General features: G+C 47.0%; 1 protein-coding gene across 1 annotated transcript in view; it reads right to left on the bottom strand.

Annotated features, from left to right (window-relative positions):
* The window catches only part of CHRDL2 (chordin like 2), a 45,518-nt gene extending 27,003 nt beyond the window's left edge, over window positions 1-18,515 (bottom strand). The window contains exons 1-3 of the mRNA XM_083499809.1: window positions 18,130-18,515; window positions 7,365-7,477; window positions 1,344-1,437 (exon numbers count right to left, since the gene is read on the bottom strand). Coding sequence (XP_083355935.1) covers window positions 1,344-1,437; window positions 7,365-7,477; window positions 18,130-18,205 — 283 coding nt within the window. The 5' untranslated portion in view covers window positions 18,206-18,515. The remainder of the gene's footprint in view (window positions 1-1,343; window positions 1,438-7,364; window positions 7,478-18,129) is intronic.
* Window positions 18,516-24,108: the final 5,593 nt, after the last annotated feature.

The raw sequence follows: 24,108 nt of genomic DNA, 5'->3' as shown, positions 1-24,108 counted from the left end.
GTCTGTGCGCACCACGAAAAATCAGTAACCAGAGACACTGCTTCTGTGCACGGTGCAATAGAGCGCTTCTGAGCATGTGCGAGTGGCAAAACCCACTTCCAGGTTTGCCGCTTTTGCAACCCAAAGATTACATATCCAGAGTGCTACATAACCCGAGGGTCCACTGTACACAGGAAATGAGGGAGAAGTTAGCGAATATATTTTTTAATCAAACCAAGCAGGCAATGGTGGCGGAATATTGAAAATCCCTTATTAAGAAATATCACTGAGATGTGGGTGAAATATAAAGGAAACTTGATATCAGCATATTCCTCTCTAACCCAGGTGGTGATGATAGAAGACTTCCCAGCAAATTTAAAAAAGGAAATTGAAAAAGAAATGTTGGTAGCAAAGCCTAGCAAGGTTGTGCCAGGGTGAAGCCTATAGTTTAGTGGTAGAATCCAGATGCAGTTTTGGAAGTTGTCCAGAAATCCACCCCCAAAATTCAGAAGGCTGGGCTTCTCTCTCAGCTTTCACCAAATGCTACAATTAAGGGGGACACAGGTGGCGCTGTGGGTTAAACCACATAGCCTAGGGCTTGCCGATCAGAAGGTCAGTGGTTCGAATCCCCGCGACGGGGTGAGCTCCCATTGCTCGGTCCCTGCTCCTGCCAACCTAGCAGTTCGAAAGCACGTCAAAGTGCAAGTAGATAAATAGGTACCACTCCAGCGGGAAGGTAAACGGCATTTCCGTGCGCTGTTCTGGTTCGCCAGAAGCGGCTTAGTCATGCTGGCCACATGACCCGGAAGCTGTACGCCGGCTCCCTCAGCCAATAAAGCGAGATGAGCGCTGCAACCCCAGAGTCAGCCACGACTGGACCTAATGGTCAGGGGTCCCTTTACCTTTACTTATCTGAAAAATAACATTGGCAAAGCGCTCACAAGACACAGTTTTAATCCCATATCCCTATCTTTGAGCAGAAGAGATTGCAACTGAAGTCACATTATCTTGCTTGGTAAAAATGCCTGCTTTATTTCCTCACTTTAAAAAAAAAATTAAGTTCACTTTCGGGGGCTGAACTTATTCCAGCCCTACGATTTGATGATATCCACATTTCCGCATCAGTTTTCATTTTGAAAAGTCATGAAAAGTCACCAGCCTTTTACTGGAAATTTCTCCTACCAGAGACACTTCTTTTCCAGCAATTTTGCCTCCCCACCCCCACCCCCCCATATGAGGATATTTCTCACCAGTGCATTCACACGTACATTTCTGGGGAAGGGGGGCACTGCTATAAACAGCAGGATATAGATATGTATAAACTGTTTGTGTGCTGTCAGGGAAGGGCATTCAAATCCACTTACCTGGGCACTTGGGACAGCATTGGTGTGGGTCGCTGATGGGATTCGGACACTGAAGAGGCGGGCACTGGATTTGGGAGCAGCTGACATTGGTATCCTGCACGGAAAAGGGAATAATCAACGAGGTTGAATTATTGGCTCAATAATTCAAATCCCCACCAGTTCTGCTCTCTGACCTGGAAGCCTCAGCCTTTTTCAAGAAGACAATTCTTAGTGCAGCGAAAGTCTTTAAACAGCTCCATGCCTTTTCATTTCCTTTGTTTAACTGGTCAGTGTGTATCCAGATCAATCAATCAATTGAATTGAATTTTATTATTTTGGTCACAGACCAGTTCCAGCCCACATACAATATCAATGAAGTCAAAAAACACGATAGGGATACATTTGAATTTGCAATTAGGTATAACAGGGGGCGATACAGATATAGCAGCAGTTTAAAAATATATAAATTAAAACTTAGAATCAATTAATAGATCGATAGACAGCCAAACCTGTTATGTATTCAGTGGTCTGAGTTTGCCTGAGCTTGAGTCTAGACTGAGAATTCTGATGAGCTCCTGTGTTCTGATTTGATACATGATGTCCAATCACAGAACATTTCAGGATTTGGGCCTCTGCCATTGGCCCTCAAACTTTTGAGTCGTGATTCGCAGTTTAGAAGTTTAGACAGCAAATCACGTTGGGAGTGGGAGTGGCCCAGGCTTTCAGGAATATATATAAGCAGTTGCTTCGCCCCCGTTTCCCAGTTATGTAGTTCAGTGAAGGTTCTTGCTGTTATTGCTGTGTCTTGCCTTGTGGGAACCCACCTAGACTTCACTGGTGATGAGGATGGGATGCTAGGCTAGGTATGCAGCCTTGGCTAGCTTTCACAAGCTAAAATCACTGCTGGGCAACGGTCGCCTCAGCCGAGCTGAAATCACTGACTGCAGCCACAAGGAAGATCAGACAAAGAGGACGTCTGCCAATCCTTACCCCATCATCTCACACAGTGCTGGATTTACGTATAAGCTTAACAAGCTATAGCTTAGGGCCCCACTCTCTTTGGGGCCCACAGAAAATATAAAGGGGAAAAAACTGGATGTACATTTCCAAAATATAAGGTAAAGGTAAAGGGACCCCTGACTATTAGGTCCAGTCGTGGCCGACTCTGGGGTTGCGGCACCCATCTTGCTTTATTGGCCGAGGGAGCCGGTGTACAGCTTCCAGGTCATGTGGCCAGCATGACTAAGCTGCTTCTGGCAAACCAGAGCATGTGGGAAAATGATTGCTTGTACATAAGAGCATGAGCAGAGTTCTTATTATTGCAGAGTGATTTTACAGCACGAGATATTGCTAAGAGCATGATGAGCAAGTGAACACCTCATGCTAGACTAATGATTGGCTCACGTAGCATAACACTCTCTTTGTCTGTGGGCAAAAGCAAGGTTACATTCCTTTGATTTGGTACCTTTGAGTACCAGGCAGAGCAAGCGCAGTGCTGGAGGAGGGAGGATGATCTGTTTTTTACTGCACACAATAAACGTTATGGCTGTAGCCAAAGCTTCTTCTTCAAGTCATCTTGGTGTGAGACTGATTTCTTACTGATTTTCTTACTGATGTCGAGCTGGATTCTCGACAATTGGTGCCCCGTGTGACTACCTTTGGACTCCACGTTGTTTCTCATCGTTCAGCGCTCACCACACGTCTTTCATCCGCTATGGATCCCGGTGAGTGCTCCCTTGGTGCCCTCGTGTGATTTATTTCGGACTTCATGCTGTTTTACAACGTTCAGCCTCACCCCGCCCGGCAAGGGCTGCAGACGCGTCGTTCATCCACCTAGTGGATCCCTGGTGAGTGCTCCCAACCCCCCCTTTCTTTTGCCATTATGGGGCAGTCTCTCTCTCCACCACAGAAAAAGTTTTTTGAAGACCTTAAATTTCTCTTGGCCAGCAACAGCCTCATTGTCTCAGATGCTGATATCGTGTCTCTTATAGAAGCATTGGATATTCACTGTCCCTGGTTTCCTCAGCATGGGAATTATAGTTTAAAAGACTGGGAAAAGATAGGACAATTTTTCCAAAACCATCCTCAGATTGATGTCAAGGTTTTGCATGCCTGGTCTGAAGTTTACACAGCAATGTCCAGTTTGACTCCAGCCAATCTTCTTTTGGCTGCCGCATCTGTTTCTTTGCCTGCCGACTTTCCATTGCTATATCCAGCATTGCCTTCTTCTGCTGTATATGCCCTACCAAAGGCTCCTGTCCTCCCTCCCCTGCATTCTTCGCATTCCACACCCCCCATTTCCACTGCCCTCCAAGAGACTCCTCCTGCTGCTCCTCCGTTGCTTGCCTTTGATTCAGACAGTCCAACTCTCTCAGCCCCCGTCATGTTGACCCAAACTGATGTTCTCGATGGGCTGACGGGAGGAGGCAATTTTCTTACCATTGCCCAACAGTTGGCCTTTGATCCTATGTATTGGGCAGCCACCACAGCCTCAGCCCAAGAGGCTCTGGCCTCTGTCCCTGATGACAGGAATGAGCGCGATGGCCGATGTGGAAGCATCAGACAGGGCCCTGCAAAGCCCTATGGACAATTTGTTGATCGCTTGTATAATACCTTCAAGCGGCAAGTTCAGGACCTGGCAGCACAAGAACTGATTGTACGCCAGCTTGCGTTTGCTAATGAGGACTGTAAGCAAGCGCTGCGCCTTCTAATGGCAACATCAAATATAGCCATTGCTGATATGCTTAAAGCCTGCCAGTCAGTGGGCACTGCTAGCCACGGCCTGCTAGCCACGGCCTTGTCCTCCGCAATGTCCCAAAATCCTGCAAAGGATAAAACCTGTTGGATTGACAGTGGCTAAGGAAAAAAATCCAGCGGACCTTACCTATTACGTGCCTGGGACACAAGCTGACAGCATCTGCAGCCATTCCAGTTACGCCTCAACTACAGTTCCCTGATCATCTTAAACTGGTGGATTTACAACAAATTCTTGGACAGCTGAATTGGATAAAGAGTTATTTGGACCTGCCCACCTCCACTTTGTCTCCACTATTTTCTGCCCTTAAAGGACACAAGAATCCAGCGGACAAGATCACAATCACCTCTGCAATGGAAGAGGCTCTTCCACAGCTGTTCCAGTGTTTCCTGGCACGCTGAAAGGCCATCTTCATCCCTACTGCATTGGCCCCCCTTTTCCCTGGGAAGCCACTTCAACCACCAAACATCATTACAGTTTTGCTGCCTCCCAATAGCGACCATCCCATCTGTGTCATCACGCTTCATTGGGCTTGGACTTTTGACTAAGCAGTACAAGGAGCAATACATCAGACTTATTTACAGCAAATGGGCTCCTGTATCTGCAGAAATAGTTGTGTGACTTCTTCTGGATTGTGGTTTTTACATGCCAATAATCGAGCCACGAAATATCACACAGGTTGCTTGGAAGTGGCCATTGGACTAATTTACCATTCTCATCCTTATTGGCATCGCTTGGATTTTACCCCCCAGATTTTTTTTTCTCCTCCCTCAGGAGTCCTGCCCTATGATGTGTTCCCCTGAGCATGTACAGAGGGCTGTCTTGGAACTATTGTGGACTCTTGGCAAGGGGGGGGTGAAGGGATTTTAGTGTGTTCCAGTTGTTTCATTTTTGTGCTTTGGCATGGTTCCCGGACAGAAAGAAAGTTGCAATATGGTTCTTTAACAAGGCCTGCGAATACAATGGGCTCTGTTCTCGACCTTGTTGCAATCTTTTTAGTTACAGCAAGCGGAATATGCTTGAAGCGAGATATGCTTGGCTAGTGCCTTTTAGCTGCTGAGAAAAATGATTTTAAAAAGTTTTGAGAAGTTTTGAGCTTTTTTTGGTGGTGGTATTCTAGCATTCCAGTAAATGCTTCATTTAAGATTAGCAATAATATGAAGGACAATCGTATATGTTTATCACCTGTGTTTTATCGCTTGCAAAAATAATGTCTTATTGTTTTCGTTTTAATCATAATAGCAAAAAAATTTTAGATTATCCATATTGTAATTGGACCTATGAGTATGTTAATGGATCTTCTAGTTTTTTTTAATTACCACTATGAGTGATAGGCCGAAAGTCTCAGTTAATAATGTCACAACTTACATGACTTATGACCAACAAGCTGCGTGTAGAGATTTTTATGTTTGGTTGGACTGGATGAGGAAGAGCAGTAAATCTGCATATTTGCTTCAATCTGATTTATGGTTATTTTGTGGCAAATTGGACCGAAGCTTTAATTTTAATTCTATCATCTTTGTTTTAAAAATAATTAACAAACAAACAAACAAAAAAAGTCAGAAATGAGAGAAGTTGCCTTATAAACTTTTTATGCTTTAAATGTAATCCTTGCCTCTAAAGGTGGAATTTATGCCTTAATTCATTCTCATTGTTGTATGTATATAACTGATCAATCGACCAATATTTCCACTACTATTGATTATATGGAACAAATGATAACCCATAATCCTTTGAATCCACCTGAAGGTTTTGGTCCATGGGATTGGTTATTTTTTTGGTTACCTAATGGAGTATGGTTAAGAAATTTATTATTGATTGTAATTGCATGTATTGTTGGTTTTATTATGGTGTGCTGTTGTATTCAATGCTTGCCTTCTTTGATTTCCCAATGTACAGCATGGTGGTATCGACCACGGCCCACCACAGGGGTTACAAGGGGAATTTATGTTGCAAAATATAAACGCTTAGGTAATGAGATATATGATTCTGATTAAAATTTCCTCTTATAATATAAACAAGAAAAGAGGGCATGTGGGAAAATGATTGCTTGTACATAAGAGCATGAGCAGAGTTCTTATTATTGCAGAGTGATTTTACAGCACGAGATATTGCTAAGAGCATGATGAGCAAGTGAACACCTCATGCTAGACTAATGATTGGCTCACGTAGCATAACACTCTCTTTGTCTGTGGGCAAAAGCAAGGTTACATTCCTTTGATTTGGTACCTTTGAGTACCAGGCAGAGCAAACGCAGTGCTGGAGGAGGGAGGATGATCTGTTTTTTACTGCACACAATAAACGTTACGGCTGTAGCCAAAGCTTCTTCTTCAAGTCATCTTGGTGTGAGACTGATTTCTTACTGATTTTCTTACTGATGTCGAGCTGGATTCTCGACAAGAGCAGCACACGGAAACGCCGTTTACCTTCCCACCAGAGCGGTACCTATTTATCTACTTGCACTTTGACGTGCTTTCGAACTGCTAGGTTGGCAGGAGCAGGGACCGAGCAACGGGAGCTCACCCCGTCGCGGGGATTCGAACCGCCAACCTTCTGATCAGCAAGTCCTAGGCTCTGTGGTTTAACCCACAGCGCCACCCGCATCCTTAAAATATAAGATAAAAAACACATAAAATAAAACCTACATACAGCAACAGTGTTTTGTGTTGTGTAGGCTCCTATGATGAGGAAGTCATGTGCCCCGCCTGCTAGCCTGCTCCCTAAAATATCACTGGTTTCAGTTCAACAACTACTTTGATAAAATGCATATTTTGTTATGTGCATGGACTGGCTGCATGGCAATATGTGCAAATGGCTTTAGATACCTATTAGGTCCATAAACTACCATATAGCATATATTCAACACAAAAAAACCAGGGACAATTTGTTGTTGACAAAGGACAGCTGGACATAGAAAGGGCCCCATTACCTTCAGTAGCTCAGGGCCTCATCAAACCCAAATCCAGCACTGGTCTCACATCAAACACAAAATATCCTTGAGCCTTTGCCCCCTCCCTACTGCATCGCTCCCTCCCTGCTTTCTTCAAACAACTGCTGTTGCTTAAAAATACATTTCCCTGTATTTTTTTGGTTTAAAATGTTGTATCGCCTATACATTTTCATTTTTAAAAATTATTTTACTGTGCTTTATGCAAACCGCTTAGCGATTTTGCACATTAAGCAGCATATACGTATTATTGATGGCGATGGATGCTCAGGTCATCGTCGCTCAAAATATATCATCTGGAGATCCTGCTGCCAAGTCATTTAAGGATTTCGCGAGGTACCTCAGAGCAGGTGCACCTGATGCAGTACATCACTCCTTGCGGCTCCAGGTAAGGGTGCCAGCTCTCTCCCGCCTTGTACTTCTTGCTGTTAAATACGCAGGAGACATCCGGATCTGGAAATCAAAACATGAGGGTGTCGTGTTCAAAGTGGGGAGAGGAAAAGCAATCAGGAGGTAAAGGTAAAGGGTAAAGGGACCCCTGACCATTAGGTCCAGTCGCGGACGACTCTGGGGTTGTGGCTCTCATCTCGCTTTACGGGCCGAGGGAGCCGGGGTACAGCTTCCGGGTCATGTGGCCAGCAGGACTAAGCCGCTTCTGGCGAACCAGAGCAGCGCACGGAAACGCCGTTTACCTTCCTGCCAGAGCAGTACCTATTTATCCACTTGCACTTTGACTTGCTTTCGAACTGCTAGGTTGGCAGGAGCAGGGACTAAGCAGCGGGAGCTCACCCTGTCGCAGGGATTCGAACCACCGACCTTCTGATCGGCAAGTCCTAGGCTCTGTGGTTTAACCCACAGCGCCACCTGCGTCCCTAATCAGGAGGTAGAATGACCCTAAAACAGGGGTCAGCAACCTTTTTCCGCCATGGCCGGTCCACTGTCCCGCAGATCATGTGGGGGTGCCGGACTATATTTTGAGAGAAAAAATGAACGGATTCCTATGCCCCACAAATAACCCAGAGATGCATTTTAAATAAAAGCACAAATTCTACTCATGTTAAATAATAATAATAATAATTTTATTTATACCCCGCCCTCCCCAGCCAAGACCAGGCTCGGCGGCTAACACCAGTTAAAACAATTGATTAAAATACAACTTAAAAACAAGATTAAGTACAGTGGTGCCTCGCAAGACGAAATGAATCCGTTCTGTGATTCTCTTCGTCTAGCGGTTTTTTCGTCTTGCGAAGCAAGCCCATTGACAGATTAGCGGATTAGCGCTATTAGTGGCTTTTAGTGGCTTTTAGCGGCTTATCGGATCAGCTGATAAGCGGCTTAGCGGCTTAGAAAAAGGCGGGGAAAGGGGAAAAAACCCGCAGGAACTCGCAAGACATTTTCGTCTTGCGAAGCAAGCCCATAGGAGATTCGTTTTGCGAAGCACCTCCAAAACGGAAAACTCTTTCGCCTAGCGAGTTTTCCGTCTTGCGAGGCATTCGTCTTGCGGGGCACCACTGTACAACATTAAAATGCAGCCTCATTTCAGTAGAAACTCAAATCAAAAACACTAGGCAGGCCCCACAAATAACCCAGAGATGCATTTTAAATAAAAGGACACATTCTACTCATGTAAAAACACGCTGATTCCCAGACCATCCACGGGCCAGATTGAGAAGGCGATTGGGCCAGATCCGGCCCCCAGGCCTTAGGTTGCCTACCCCTGCCCTAAAACAACATGTCCCTCACTGAGTATGGGGGAGCAAGCAACTCACATTTCAGCTGCCCTCTGTCCCTTCCCCCACCTCCCGGAAAAGCCTGGAGGCTCCCTGTGCCCTGAAGAGGCTTCGCCCGGCTAAGCCAGAAGCTAGAACAGCCAGAGGAAGCGCTGCGCAGCAATCCCTCTCACTGTTATGGCTTCAGCGATAGCTGCGCAGCCTGAATTCGCTCCATAAGACGCACACACATTTCCCCTTACTTTTTAGGAGGGAAAAAGTACATCTTAGAGAGCGAAAAATACGGTATATATAAAAAATATATAACAGGTAGATAAGAGCTTAGGCGGCTTCAGCAGCCGGCGCCTGGCACCCACCCTACCCCCGAATTTGCCGCCCCTTGCACCCCCGGGTAAGAACATAAGAAGAGCCCACTGGATCAGGCCAAACCCCGTCAAGTGCAACATCCTGTTTTCACAGTGGCCAACCAGATACCTGGGGGAAACTTGCATGTACAACCAACATTCATTGAGTGGATTTTCATGAGTTATTCTGGGGGACGGACGTCTCTTGAATCACTTTCTCAACGCCATGCATAATTTTGCAAACTCCTATCATGTTCCTATCAGCTGTCACGGAAAACTGCTCTGACAGTCCATGCAGACAACACGGGCCAATGGTTTGATTCACCACAAAGCGGCTTCGTATGCTCAGCTTCCTTCTCTGGTATCCGCACAGGCAGATCAGCAAAGGCGGAGATACCCATCTGCGGTTGCACAGACAAATTGTGGTTGTGTTTCTCATCCAGAAAACAAGTGTTTCCTCCCAGGGTGTGGCCTGCCCTCCAACATTTGTCAGGTGCGCGCTTGATTTACATTCTGCGAGCTCCATAAACACCGAGAATCAGAGGTACTCTTCCATGAATACAGACACTCCGAGTGTCCCTATTTTCCAGAGATGGCCCCTGATTTACAGCAGCTGTCCCGGTTTCTGAAATGTCCCGCTTTTCCTTAGGACATCCCTATTTTCGCATGTTGTCGTTATCTCCCGCTTGGACTACTGCAATGTGCTCTATGTGGGGCTACCTTTGAAGGTGACCTGGAAACTGCAATTAATCCAGACTGCGGCAGCTAGACCGGTGACTGCAAGAAGATCAAACCTCTCCATTCTGAAGGAAATCAGCCCTGAGGGCTCACTGGAAGGACAGATCTTGAAGCTGAGACTCCAAGACTTTGGCCACCTCATGAGAAAAGAAGACTCCCTGGAAAAGACCCTGATGTTGGGAAAGATGGAGGGCACAAGGAGAAGGGGACGACAGAGGACGAGATGGTTGGACATTGTTCTTGAAGCTACCAGCATGAGTTTGGTCAAACTGCGGGGGCAGTGGAGGACAGAAGTGCCTGGCGTGCTCTGGTCCACGGGGTCACGAAGAGTCCGACACGACTAAACGACTAAACAACAAAAGCTGGTTGCTATTCTAGGCTGATTAATATGTGTGTGACCTTGTGATATGATTGGAGAAAAATCAAAGTGCTCCTGCGGAGGAGAGCTGGATCTTGGACCCAGGAGACCTGGGCTCAGATCCCACTGAGCAAGACATTTCTCTGGTGCTTTTAACACCGCCGCTGCCCAGCAATAAAATGAGAAAAACTTTTAAGCGTGATGGATTTAACCAAACAGCAGTTTTCGATACCCCTGTCGATGTGGTGTGTGTGTTCGAGTCACCTGCTGCAAAATGCACGAGGGAGACTCATTCTTTTTTCTTTCTTTTTTTGAAGAATATGTCTCAGTTAGGGACGCAGGTGGCGCTGTGGGTTAAACCACAGAGCCTAGGACTTGCCGATCAGAAGGTCGGCGGTTCAAATCCCCGCGATGGGGTGAGCTCCCGTTGCTCAGTCCCTGCTCCTGCCAACCTAGCAGTTTGAAAGCACGTCAAAGTGCAAGTAGATAAATAGGTACCGCTCTGGCAGGAAGGTAAACGGCGTTTCCGTGTGCTGCTCTGGTTCGCCAGAAGCGGCTTAGTCATGCTGGCCACATGACCCGGAAGCTGTACGCCGGCTCCCTCGGCCAATAAAGCGAGATGAGTGCCACAATCCCAGAGTCGACCACGACTGGACCTAATGGTCAGGGGTCCCTTTACCTTTACCTATGTCTCGGCTGGTTTGCATAGCTGTCAACTTTTCCCTTTTCTTGCAAGGAATCCTATTCGGAATAAGGGAATTTCCCTTTTAAAAAGGGGAAAGTTGGCAGCTATTTTGGTTTGTGATTCTGGATATCATTTCTTTCCTTGCTTATTTCCTTGAATTGTTTCCTTCCTTTCAGCAGTTCTCACACTCTCAAGACTCTGTAGCCTCAGCTTGAGAGGTTGGCAGTAGCGCACCAGAATTGGCTGTAGAGAGTCCTGGGTTCAAGATGTGGGAACAACCTCTGCTGTCGGCTGGGGGAGATGGGCTTGAGGGATTTCCACTTGAAGAACTACTGCTGGTCAGTAGAGACTCTACTGAGCCAGCTGGACCACAACAAGACTACAAGAAAGAAGATTCCACCTAAACATTAGGAAGAACTTCCTGACAGTAAGAGCTGTTTGACAGTGGAATTTGCTGCCAAGGAGTGTGGTGGAGTCTCCTCCTTTGGAGGTCTTTAAGCAGAGGCTTGACAACCATATGTCAGGAGTGCTCTGATGGTGTTTCCTGCTTGGCAGGGGGTTGGACTCGATGGCCCTTGTGGTCTCTTCCAACTCTATGATTCTATGATTCTATGACCAATGGTCTCCTTCAGTGCAAAGCACTTTGCAATTTTCTGAATAATCTGACAGCACAAGGCTGTCACAAATCTACTCTGTTTTTCAACTTGACCCCATCATCTTAATTTCTTCTGCGCAAGTGAGCTACACAAGTCCAGTTTGCGGCAAAGCCTTGGTGATTCCTCAAATATGGAAATCTTTACCAAACTGTAGAATATTAATATTCCTTGATGTTAACCAAATCCCTAAATATTTCACTTTATTATGAATATTTATACCTATTTCTTGTTGCATTTTACCTCTATCATATTCTGGTATATTTATAACTAATAATTTCGTCTTGTTTTTGTTAAGTTTGAAACCTGCAACTTGTCCAAACTCTTGTATCTTCTGTATAACCTGCTCAAGTGAATTTAATTGGTCTTCTACCGTAATTACTAAATCATCAGGAAATCTTTAGCACACTGTCAAAGGGAGCAAAGCACAATGCGCAGCCTATCTCCTCCCAAGCACCCATATTCATTCCAGGTTCTTTTCTTAGGTGCACCTGAGTAAGAAAATGCGTCCATTTCTATAGATGCAACTATGAGTTGGACCCGATGGTTTGACAGAAAGCAAGGGAATTTAAGCACCTGAAGGCTGCCGTGGTCTCCAGCAGAGGTCTTCAAGCTTGGGTCCCCAGACATGGTCAGACTACAACTCCCATAATCCACAACCGACAATCCACAATCAGACCAAAAATTAGTAAAAGAATGGGGTTATGTTAAAGAATATATGAAAAAACCATTGTTCTGGAGTAAGTATATCAGTATGTAATGAGTTACAGATAGGTAGCCGTGTTGGTCTGCCATAGTCAAAATAAAAAAGTTCCTTCCAGTAGCACCTTAAAGACCAACTAAGTTAGTTCTTGGTATGAGCTTTCGTGTGCATGCACACTTCTTCAGATACACTGAAACAGAAGTTGCCAGATCCTTCTATATAGTGAGAAGGTGGGGAGGGGTATTACTCAGAAGGGTGGTGGGAATGGGTGATTGGCGGATAGCTGAGATGAGCCTGTTGACGACTCTTAACGACTGCAATAGGTCTTGCAGGAAAAGGCAAGGGGTGAGAAGGTGAAAAATGGCTTAGTCATGTATAACGAGATAAGAATCCAATGTCTTTGTTCAGACCAGGTCTCTCCATGGTTTTAAGTTTGGTAATTCTGGCAACTTCTGTTTCAGTGTATCTGAAGAAGTGTGCTTGCACACGAAAGCTCATACCAAGAACTAACTTAGTTGGTCTTTAAGGTGCTACTGGAAGGAACTTTTTTATTTTGAGTATGTAACGAATGAAGCTTTGCAGGGTTAAAGAAAGTGAAAAATGGTCAAAAAGCATAAAGATAGAGGTAATTTACATCAGACACTACAATTTAGAAAAATTAAAAATTTTGAAGTCTCAGAACAAAGGAAGGAAGTCAATATGTATATATGTGCATAATGATTAGTATGATGATATGGTTTTCTTTGTAGATGTCTGTTCCTTTTTGTGTGTTGTTGTTGTTTTTTTTGGTCTTTTCTTGTTTGTACTGCTTTGTTTTGGACTTTATGTTTGTAATTTTTGTGGTAATTTTGCATTGAAAATTAAAAAAAAATTTTTTTTAAAAAAAATCCACAACCGACTTGGATGATGGGCTTCGTAGTTGAACATCTGGGGGCTACAGGTTGAAGAAAGCTGGTCTAGAGCAGTGTTTCCCAACCTTTTTTGGGCAAAGGCACACTTGTTTCATGAAAAAAAATCTCGAGGCACACCACCATTACAGCCCCGTGACGTCAGCGCGCAGCGTCACGCCGGGAGGGACATGAATTGCTAGCAAATTACATAATCACCTCCTTGAGGGCTGGCTCATCTTCTCCGAAGGCAGAACCCCATTAATTAACAGCACAGACTCACACCATAGCCAAGACGAGGGGGGAAAACCTCAGTCATGCACAGTCATGCACATGTGGGGGCTAAATGAGGACGAAGACCGGGCAGAGAGCAGGGTTCAAATCACCCCACCTGGCCAGGACAATCCCTGGGTGCTCCCTTGGGCCACTCGCCTGACCAACCTCGCAGGGCTGTTGTTGTGAGGATAACACGGGGAGAACCACGCGCGCCCCCGGGAGCTCCTTGGAGGAGAAAGCGGGCGATGAATGCAATGCACAAAATATATGAGAGGCGACCAGGTTTTGCAGGTGAGGGGCCCCCGCCAGCCTCCGCTTCCAACACCCGGCGCAACGACGCCGAAGTTTCCCCCCGGGCTCGGCTCGGGGAGCAGCGCTGCTCCCCCCCGGCTCCCCTTCGCCCTCCCGGCTCTCTTTGCCGCCCACTGGGGACCCCCCTCACCTGCCAAGTCCGGAGCGCCGGTGGAAGTTGCATGCACGCATGCAGGGCGCCGCGTTGCCATTGCATTGCACTGCACTCCATGCAACGCCTGCACGCATGCATTGCCTTGCACGCCCGCCAAGGGGTCTCCCCGCGGTCCGATGCGTCCCCTCCGGCGCGGATGCAGCATTGCAAAAATAAAAACCCCCCGACGCAGCCCTACCTGGGGGGCAGCCTCCGCCTCCGCCGCTCCTCCTCCGCGGGGATCCCCGGGCTCCATCCTGCCGCCCGATCTCCGCGGGGGCGCAGGCAGGCTGCGCGGGGTCTGCGCGGAACAGCCCCTGCCCGCCCGGCCGCCGCGCTCATTCCATGGCCGGGAGAAGAGCGCTTCAAACAAAACGCCCGGCCCGCCAGGCCACGCTGGGAAATGTAGTTTGCGCACCCCGCGCGGGCGCGGAGCCCAAGGGCGAGGGGACTACGGATCCTGACAGCCCCCGCGCCGGGGACGGAGGGGGAGAGGCCGGGTGCAGGGATGGAGGGACGGGTGGGCGAGCGAGTGAGTGAGTGGCAGCCGCCAAGCCTTGGCCGAGAGCCAGGAAGGGCCTCCCTGGAGGAGGAGGAGGAGGAGGGAGGCGCAGAGCGGGAGGGAGGGAGGGAACCCCAGGGGTCATCTAGTGACGGCGCCCCAATCGAAAATTTGACTTTTAAAAAAAAAATCTTTCGAATTTTTTAATTTTTCCCGCGGCACACCAGGCAGCATCTCGCGGCACACTAGTGTGCCACGGAACAGTGGTTGGGAAACACTGGTCTAGAGGATGTAAAATGGTATCTACAGGGCTTAAAGGGAGCAAGAATCATCAAACTGTAGAGCTGGAACACATGTTGGCAATGTAGAAGCCACACCACCACAATAACAACCAAGAATACAGATACTCTCACACTCAGCCCAGGTCACTGTGGGCCTCAGCATGAAAGCCAGAAGAAGCTTTTTGCGCTCTATGATTTCCCAGAGCTACAACGCTCCTGGCGACTTATGAAAGTGAGCCAAGCCGCATAGTTCTGCACCACAAATGAAGGAATCATAGAATCATAGAATCATAGAATCATAGAGTTGGAAGAGACCACAAGGGCCATCGAGTCCAACCCCCTGCCAAGCAGGAAACACCATCAGAGCACTCCTGACATATGGTTGTCAAGCCTCTGCTTAAAGACCTCCAAAGGAGGAGACTCCACCACACTCCTTGGCAGCAAATTCCACTGTCAAACAGCTCTTACTGCCAGGAAGTTCTTCCTAATGTTTAGGTGGAATCTTCTTTCTTGTAGTTTGGATCCATTGCTCCGTGCCCGCTTCTCTGGAGCAGCAGAAAACAACCTTTCTCCCTCCTCTATGTGACATCCTTTTATATATTTGAACATGGCTATCATATCACCCCTTAACCTCCTCTTCTCCAGGCTAAACATGCCCAGCTCCCTTAGCCGTTCCTCATAAGGCATTGTTTCCAGGCCTTTGACCATTTTGGTTGCCCTCCTCTGGACACGTTCCAGTTTGTCAGTGTCCTTCTTGAATTGTGGTGCCCAGAACTGGACACAGTACTCCAGGTGAGGTCTGACCAGAGCAGAATACAGTGGCACTATTACTTCCCTTGATCTAGATGCTATACTCCTATTGATGAGGCCCAGAATTGCATTGGCTTTTTTAGCTGCCGCGTCACACTGTTGGCTCATGTCAAGTTTGTGTTCAACCAAGACTCCTAGATCCTTTTCACATGTACTGCTCTCAAGCCAGGTGTCCCCCATCTTGTATTTGTGCCTCTCATTTTTTTTGCCCAAGTGCAATACTTTACATTTCTCCCTGTTAAAATTCATCTTGTTTGTTTTGTTTGTTCAATTATTCAATTATGGGGTATCAGAGTTTTTAGGGGGCTAACCAGGCTGGGATAGCTGGGATAGCAGGCTTGTGGGTTTTTGAATGCCTGATGTAGATTTTGTCAATTTTCTTGTTCTGTATGGGACAATGATAATAAAGGTTATCGTATCATCTCTCTTTTGTCAGTTTAATTTTCATTTTCATTGCCGCTGCCCCCCCCCAACAAACAAGCTGACTCAACTGAACAACCATTTTTATGACGCGTCTTCCCTCTCAGCAGGGTAATACGGGCATCTCAGCTACAAAAATCTGCACCCTGTTGAGGTGATGCAGAACAGATTTCTCCTGTAAGTGAGTCAGTTCACATACTGCCAGGGCAGGAGAGAGAGAAGGAAATCCCAGAGGGCTGCAGAAAGGGCAATCATGTCAGCAAGTCCTCAGTGGGAACCCCTTTCAGATCCTGCCCATTGAATCCTTCCAAGTCCATTTATGGTATATTGGAACATAGGTAAAGGGTAAAGGGACCCCTGACCATTAGGTCCAGCCGTGACTGACTCTGGGGTTGCGGCGCTCATCTCGCTTTATTGGCCGAGGGAGCCGGCGTACAGCTTCCGGGTCATGTGTCCAGCATGACTAAGCCGCTTCTGGCGAACCAGAGCAGTGCGCAGAAACGCCGTTTAGCTTCCCGCCAGAGCGGTACCTATTTATCTACTTGCACTTTGACGTGCTTTCGAACTGCTAGGTGGGCAGGAGCAGGGACCGAGCAACGGGAGCTCACCCCATTGTGGGGATTTGAACTGCTGACCTTCTGATCAGCAAGCCCAAGAGGCTCAGTGGTTTAACCCACAGCGCCACCCATGTCCCATATTGTGACATACATAGCAAAATAACACAACATCCTTCCTTTAAGTCTGCATTGAATCACATAATTATGGTTGAAAGAATCGTAGAATCTTAGAGATGGAAGGGACCCAGCGGTCATCTAGTCTAACCCCCAGCAATGCAGGAATCTCAGCTAAAGCATCCATGACCGATGGCCGTCCGATCTCTGCTTAGAAACCTCCAAGGAAGGAGAGTCCACCACCAATTGTGGGAGTCTGTTCACTGCCGAACAGCTCTTTCTGTCAGAAAGTTTCCCCCCTGAATTAGTCAGAATCTCCTTTCTTGTGACTTGAAGCCATGAGTTCGAGTCCTACCCGCCAGAGCAGGAGAAAACAAGCAGGCTCCCTCTTCCATGTGACAGCCCTTAGTACATTTCCTCATATCTCCTCTCAGTCTCCTCTTTTCCAGCTAAACATACGCAGCTCCTTCGACCGTTCCTCATCAGGCTTACTTTCCAGACCTTTGGTTGCCCACCTCTGCCCACCTTCCAGCTTGTCAACATCCTTCTTAAATTGTGGTACCCGGAATTGGACGCAGTATTCCAGGTGGGGTCTGACCAAGGCAGAATAAAGCAAGACTATTCTGCCTTGGTGAGAAAGGGATGGCTAGCAGCCATCGATAGGCTTTTCCTCCACAAATTTCTCTAAAGCAGGGGTCAGCAAACTTTTTCAGCAGGGGACCGGTCCACTGTCCCTCAGACCATGTGGGGGGCCAGACTATATTTTGGAAAAAAATATATGAACGAATTCCTATGCCCCACAAATAACCCAGAGATGCATTTTAAATAAAAGCACACATTCTACTCATGTAAAAACACACTGATTCCTGGACTGTCCACAGGCCAGATTTAGAAGGCGATTGGGCCAGATCTGGCCGCCGGAGCCTTAGTTTGCCTACCCATGCTCTAGAGCAGGCATAGGCGAACTCCAACCCCACCAGATGTTTGGGACTACAATTCCCATCATCCCTAGCTAACAGGACCAATGGTCAGGGATGATGGGAGCTGTAGTCCCAAACATCTGGAGGGCTGGAGTTCGCCTATGCCTGCTCTAGAGACATTCCCCCATTCATCGTTGCAACAGCGTCACCTCTGCTACAAATCAGGAGCTGAGATTGAGAGGGAAAGAGCAATTTGATTGAATCCGGTTGCCTGAGATCTGACTCAGGGTGGTTGGTGCCCTCCTGACGGCGCTGTTGCAAAGGTGAGCAAAAAATCAGCGCACTGAATGCCCAGGTTTATTTATTATTATTATTATTTATTTATTGCATTCATCCCCCAGGCAGCTGATAGGGTTCCCACTCCCTATCTAATCCTCACAGCAACCCTGTGAGGTAAAATAGGCTGAGAGGGACTGTGACTGGACCCCCCCCCCTCAGGTCACCCAGTGAACTTCATAGCCAGGTAGGGATTCAAGCCCTGGTCTCTGCCAGGTCCGTGGCTGGCACTCTAACCACTGCACCACACAGCCTCCTTCAGCCAACAGATCCTCCGCCTCCCCATCTGTTCACCTGAACCTTTCTATCGTTTTTTGTTTAAGCCTTTCCATCGCAGTTTACTTACCGGCATCGGTTTCCAGAGTTAAATAAAGGAGCAAGCATCCCAGGCCAAAAATAATCTCTTGGACTTCTGCAACCATTCTTCCGCCCAAGATGCAACGCCAGGAGAGAGGGAGGGAAAGGAGAGAAAAAAATGTAGATGTATCCTGATATCTATCTATCTATCTATCTATCTATCTATCTGCCTCTCTTTGGAGAGTTTCTGGAGGGAGCAAAGGCCAGAGTCGTCAGCCTGCAGACGTCTTCTTGGCCATCTACCTGGGAGAACTGCGCTGGTCCTTGCGGGCAGAACCAGGTGCCCTCGCTCAGCAATAATGCCTCCTTCAGGGAAAGCAAGGAACCACTGGAGCACAATTTCTAAAAAATCAGCCTTTAAAAACCTCTCTCTTCTCTCCCCCCCCCCCCCTTCCCAAGTTTTCTTAAGCAAAGCAGCAGGAGGGGCTGAAATCCGGAAAACTTTAACTCCTTCATTTCTGAGACTTCTCTCTCTCTCTCTCTCTCTCTCTCTCTCTCTCTCTCTCTCTTTCTTTCTTTTTTTGGATTCTTCGCTCGTTAAATGCCAACAACTATTCAGACGTTTCCATCCTCTCCTCCCTCGTTAGAAGAAACCTGGGAGATGAAGGAAATAGTCCAACTGGTCTATCTGTACCTTTTGGGGAAGCATCTCAGTCGCGGGCTCTGATGATAATACTTATGATGACAATTGCCAAAGCGTCTGGAAACACCTTAACTTAGAGCAGTGGTTCCTAATGTGTTTTTGCTGGGGGAGGGGGGACTGCCCCCTACTTGCTTCCATAAACTCATTCCCAATGCGTGCTAAAAAAAAGCATCATTCAGAACCGCTGTTTGGATGACCCACGAAGGAATATAAGAACACAACTAAATTAAAAGCAGATAGGTAGCCGTGTTGGTCTGCCATAGTCAAAATAAAAAAAATCCTTCCAGTAGCACCTTAAAGACCAACTATGTTAGTTCTTGGTATGAGCTTTCGTGTGCATGCAGGTATCTGAAGAAGTGTGCATGCACACGAAAGCTCATACCAAGAACTAACTTAGTTGGTCTTTAAGGTGCTACTGGAAGGAATTTTTTTATTTAAATTAAAAGCAGTAACAATTAACGGTGCATGTGTTCAAAATCCAACAAAAACTATTAAGTTTAATTACTGTACTTTTCCATGCATAACACGCCCCCGTGTATAAGATGCGCCCCTCTTTTTGGGGGGGGGGTTGCCCACATTTCCTGAGCTTTCTTTCAGGGGGGGATTGCCTGGACTTGTTGAACATTTGGGGGGTTGCTGAAAATCACTCATCCGCAGGACCGCCACAGCCAAACGCATGCACATTGACGAAGCCACCAATTGTCTGCAAGTTCGCCAAAGGCAATCGCCAATTGCACGCCCCATTGCAGCAGCGGCCAATAGCCAGCGCACCCACCAATCGCTCGCAAAAATGCCACTGACAATCGTCTGCTCGCAGCAGCCACCAATCGCCCGTCCCACCTCTCCACCATCCGTGTATAAGACGAACCCCAATTTTTTGCATAATTTAAAAATAAAATAACCTCGTCTTACACATGGGAAAATACGGTAATTCAACAAAACCGATGGACTTTATCCACTAATATTCATTTACACCTTTGCCGCCGCCCCCACTGCCACCCCCTTGCCTCTTAAAGGTAAAGGGACCCCTGACCATTAGGTCCAGTCGCAGACGACTCTGGGGTTGCGGCGCTCATCTCGCTTTGTTGGCCGAGGGAGCCGGCGTACAGCTTCCGGGTCATGTGGCCAGCAGGACTAAGCCGCTTCTAGCGAACCAGAGCAGCGCACGGAAACGGCGTTTACCTTCCCGTCGGAGCGGTACCTATTTATCTACTTGCACTTTGACGTGCTTTTGAACTGCTAGGTTGGCAGGAGCTGGGAGTGAACAACGGGAGCTCACCCCGTCACGGGGATTTGAACCGCCGACCTTCTGATCGGCAAGTCCTAGGCTCTGTGGTTTAACTCACAGTGCCACCTGCATCCCTTGCCTCTTAGCAGCCACTAAAAATCCCCTGTCCCCTAGGGAGCAGTACCACCCACTTTCAGAACCACTGAGCTAGATGCTCTTTGAGGTCGCTTCCATGTCTACAATTATACGAAGGAGGGACTGCATCTGCTCCAGCCTCCCTTATCTCTCACATCTTTGCAGTTTCTTAATTGGCACAAGCACAGGGGTAGCACGTGGGGGCAATTCAGACGGGCCCTGAGGACCACCCCACAGTGAATCAAAGTTGTGCAACAGCTCGGCTCCTTTGATGGTGAACCTGGCACTTTGAAAAGATCTGCATCGACCTTGAACCCGGGATGGTTTTGGCAGCCGCTCTGGGTTCCTTGTTCCTCAGGCAGTACTCCTCGCTGTAATGATTATGGGTTCAGGATCCACAGCGTGTGACTGGCACACTCCCTTCCCCAGATTCCAGCCCCCACCCTGCCCCACCTAGACAAGGCTGGGCAAGAGGCCAGCAAAAAGAGGTTAGATTCGCTGGCAATTCTCCCATTGTCAAATGCCCTGGCCTGAGACGGTCACCTGGTCCTAGGGCGAATCTGCAGATTTCAGTATCTCTTGGTTTCTTGCTCTTCCAGTATTATATCCAGTTCTCTCCATTCTGTGTTTTGGAGGGGAAGAGAAGAGCCCTCGTGAAAACCCACCAGCATTTTAGCGAAAATTTGTTCCAATGTTTGCATGTTCACATGCAATATTGCAAAAAAATTGCAAACCGATTTCCCCAAACATAATGCATTTCTGCATGATATTTCCCATTGTACATTCATTTTTACGTACCCTTTACCCCACTGTGTGCATTTCTGTACACACTGCTTGGCTGGCGAACTACATTGCAAAATTCAGAGGAGTGCAATTTTTTCGGAGGACGGCTGTGTTTTGGTTCACCTATTGTTTCAGAAAATGTGAACTATGTAGGTCTGCCTTATTCCCTCAGGCCTTTTTAAAAGTCTAATTACATTGTAAACCACCTAAAGAACTTTGTTTAGTATTCAGGATATAAATAATGTGTTTTTCCTCCAATGTTTTTCCCCCATTGGTTTTTATAATGTTTTCTTTATGTTTATCCATTTTATCCTGTGTGGTTTTACTTTATGCTGGCTTATGACTTTTCATGCATTTTGTAAAACAACAACAACACTGAGTTATGTTTATGCATTTTGCTGTGGGTTTTTTTTTGTAAAAGCCCCCAAGAGACTCTGCCTGATGGGCAGCCTTGAAATTTAATAAATCAATAAACTCAGGATAATGGTGGCTTATAATGAGCCAGACCAATAGCTCTAGGTCTAGCTCAGAGCTTTAAGAGCACCAGACCATAGCTATCATGACTAGTAGCCACTGTCTACAATAATTAGGCAGTGGCTCTCAGTCTTTCAGGTGAGGGTATTTGCAAAGTAAGCGCTTTGCCACTAAGCCTTGTAGAATCATAGAATCATAGAGTTGGAAGAGACCACAAGGGCCATCGAGTCCAACCCCCTGCCAAGCAGGAAACACCATCAGAGCACTCCTGACATATGGTTGTCAAGCCTCTGCTTAAAGACCTCCAAAGCAGGAGACTCCACCACACTCCTTGGCAGCAAATTCCACTGTCCAACAGCTCTTACTGTCAGGAAGTTCTTCCTAATGTTTAGGTGGAATCTTCTTTCTTGTAGTTTGGATCCATTGCTCCGTGTCCGCTTCTCTGGAGCAGCAGCAGAAAACAACCTTTCTCCCTCCTCTATGTGACATCCTTTTATATATTTGAACATGGCTATCATATCACCCCTTAACCTCCTCTTCTCCAGGCTAAACATGCCCAGCTCCCTTAGCCGTTCCTCATAAGGCATCGTTTCCAGGCCTTTGACCATTTTGGTTGCCCTCCTCTGGACACGTTCCAGTTTGTCAGTGTGTATGATGGTGTTGAACACTAGATAGAACACTAAAGGAAAGAGAAATTTGAAGGGAACAGGGTACCAGTTCAGGCACCAATTCTGCACCATGCCATTCGGAACAGTGTTGCAAGTTTGATTATCAGATTAATCAGCACTCCTTTCAAACTCCTTCATTTGCAATCAGTGCTTATCCCTATAACCCCCGGCTGAAATCCTGCAACTTTTTACGCCAGAAATGTTCCGGTTTATTTTTGCCCTGCTTTCGTTGCCCTCCAAAGAGGGGAATTGTGCTTACATAGGGGAAGCAGCGCAGAACAAAACTCAAGCAGAATAAACCCACTGCTACTATTGCGTCAAGAACATGTTGCGAAATGCACCCCCAATAAAACACCAGTCTGGGGGGGCCCTGGAGAGAAGGTTGGATCCAGACTTGTGGCTTAGGGCCCTCGTATCTACGGGACTGCCTCTCCTGGTCTGCCCCGCGGAGGACCTTCAGGTCCATGAATAACCATAGTGATGGCTCCGACCTGGTGGAATGCCCTGTCTCATGAGACCAGGACCCTGCAGGATTTAACCCCCTTCCGTCAGGCCTGTAAGACAGAGCTATTCCGCCTGGCCTTTAATTTGAATTCAGCCTGATCTTTTATTTCCCTTCTCTTCCCTCCCCCTCCCCTTTTATGAAGATCACCCACTCTGAGACCCCACAGCTAATTCTCCCCTGGCCCAAGTAGGACTAATTCAGCCAGCTAGCTCTGCTTTGCTTATTAGATGGATTTCCCCTAAATTGATTTCTGAACTTTGAATTTTATTGTTATTCATGTTTTTACACTGTTATTTTATGCCGCTTTTACAATTAAGTGTTTTAAATTTGTTGTTAGCCGCCCCAAGCCCGGTTTTTGAACGGGGAAGGGCGCAGTATACTTAAATTAGTAGTAGTAGTAGTAGTAGTAGTAGTAGTAGTAGGGACGCGGGTGGCGCTGTGGGTAAAACCTCAGCACCTAGGACTTGCCGATCATCAGGTCGGTGGTTCGAATCCCCGCGGCGGAGTGAGCTCCCGTCTTTCGGTCCCAGCTCCTGCCCACCTAGCAGTTCGAAAGCACCCCTAAGTGCAAGTAGATAAATAGGTACCACTTTATAGCAGGAAGGTAAACGGCGTTTCCGTGTGCTGCGCTGGTGCAGGCTCGCCAGAGCAGCTTCGTCACGCTGGCCACGTGACCCGGAAGTGTCTCCGGACAGCGCTGGCCCCTGGCCTCTTAAGTGAGATGGGCGCACAACCCTAGAGTCGGACACGGCTGGCCCGTACGGGCAGAGGTACCTTTACCTTTACCTTTTTATTATTATTAATGGTCCAAACCATGCCTACACAGAAGCAAATCCCACTGATTTCAGTGGGGCTTCCTCCCAGGTAAGTGGAATGACGATTGGAATGTGAGCGAGCTATGAAACTTTCAAGTTTTTAATGTTTAGTGTTTTATTATGTTTTTGCATATGCCAGAAGCCACCCAGAGTGGCTGGGGCAACCTAGTCACATGGGTGGGGTACAATTATTATTATTATTATCAAGGCTCTTAAAGTTTTAGGATCCACCAGAGGACACTAGGGAGAAGAGAACTGTGGTTGGCATCCATTTAGAGGGGTATAAAACGCAGCAGTTTGCCAGGTGAGATAAAAGTGAGTAAGAGGCGTCATGATAGAAGTCCGTAAAATTAGGCCTGGCATGGAGAATGTGAATAGAGAATTGTTATTATTTTTTTATCCCTCTCTCATAACACTGGAATTTATGGATGTCCGATGAAGATGAAGGTTGGAAGATTCAGGGCAGGGAAAAGAAAGGACTTCTTCACACAGTGCATCGTTAAACTGTGGAACTCCCTGCCACAGCAGGCAATGATGGCCACTAGCCTGCATGGCTTAAAAAAAAGAGGGTTGTGGACTATATGGAATTGGCAGAAATGACTGGCAGAATTCGCGACCAGGGAGAAGAGTCGGTGGAGGAAGACTGGAAGAAATTTAAAGACTACTTGCAGAAGCACTGTAAAATTAAGGAATGTTAAAATGATGTTTGATTAAAAA

This window comes from Podarcis liolepis (genome assembly GCF_965112155.1).
Source record: "Podarcis liolepis genome assembly, chromosome: 4".
Taxonomy (NCBI): Eukaryota; Metazoa; Chordata; class Lepidosauria; order Squamata; family Lacertidae; genus Podarcis; species Podarcis liolepis.
The sequence above is the reverse complement of the archived record's forward strand: the minus strand, read 5'-3'. Positions and strand labels throughout refer to the sequence as shown.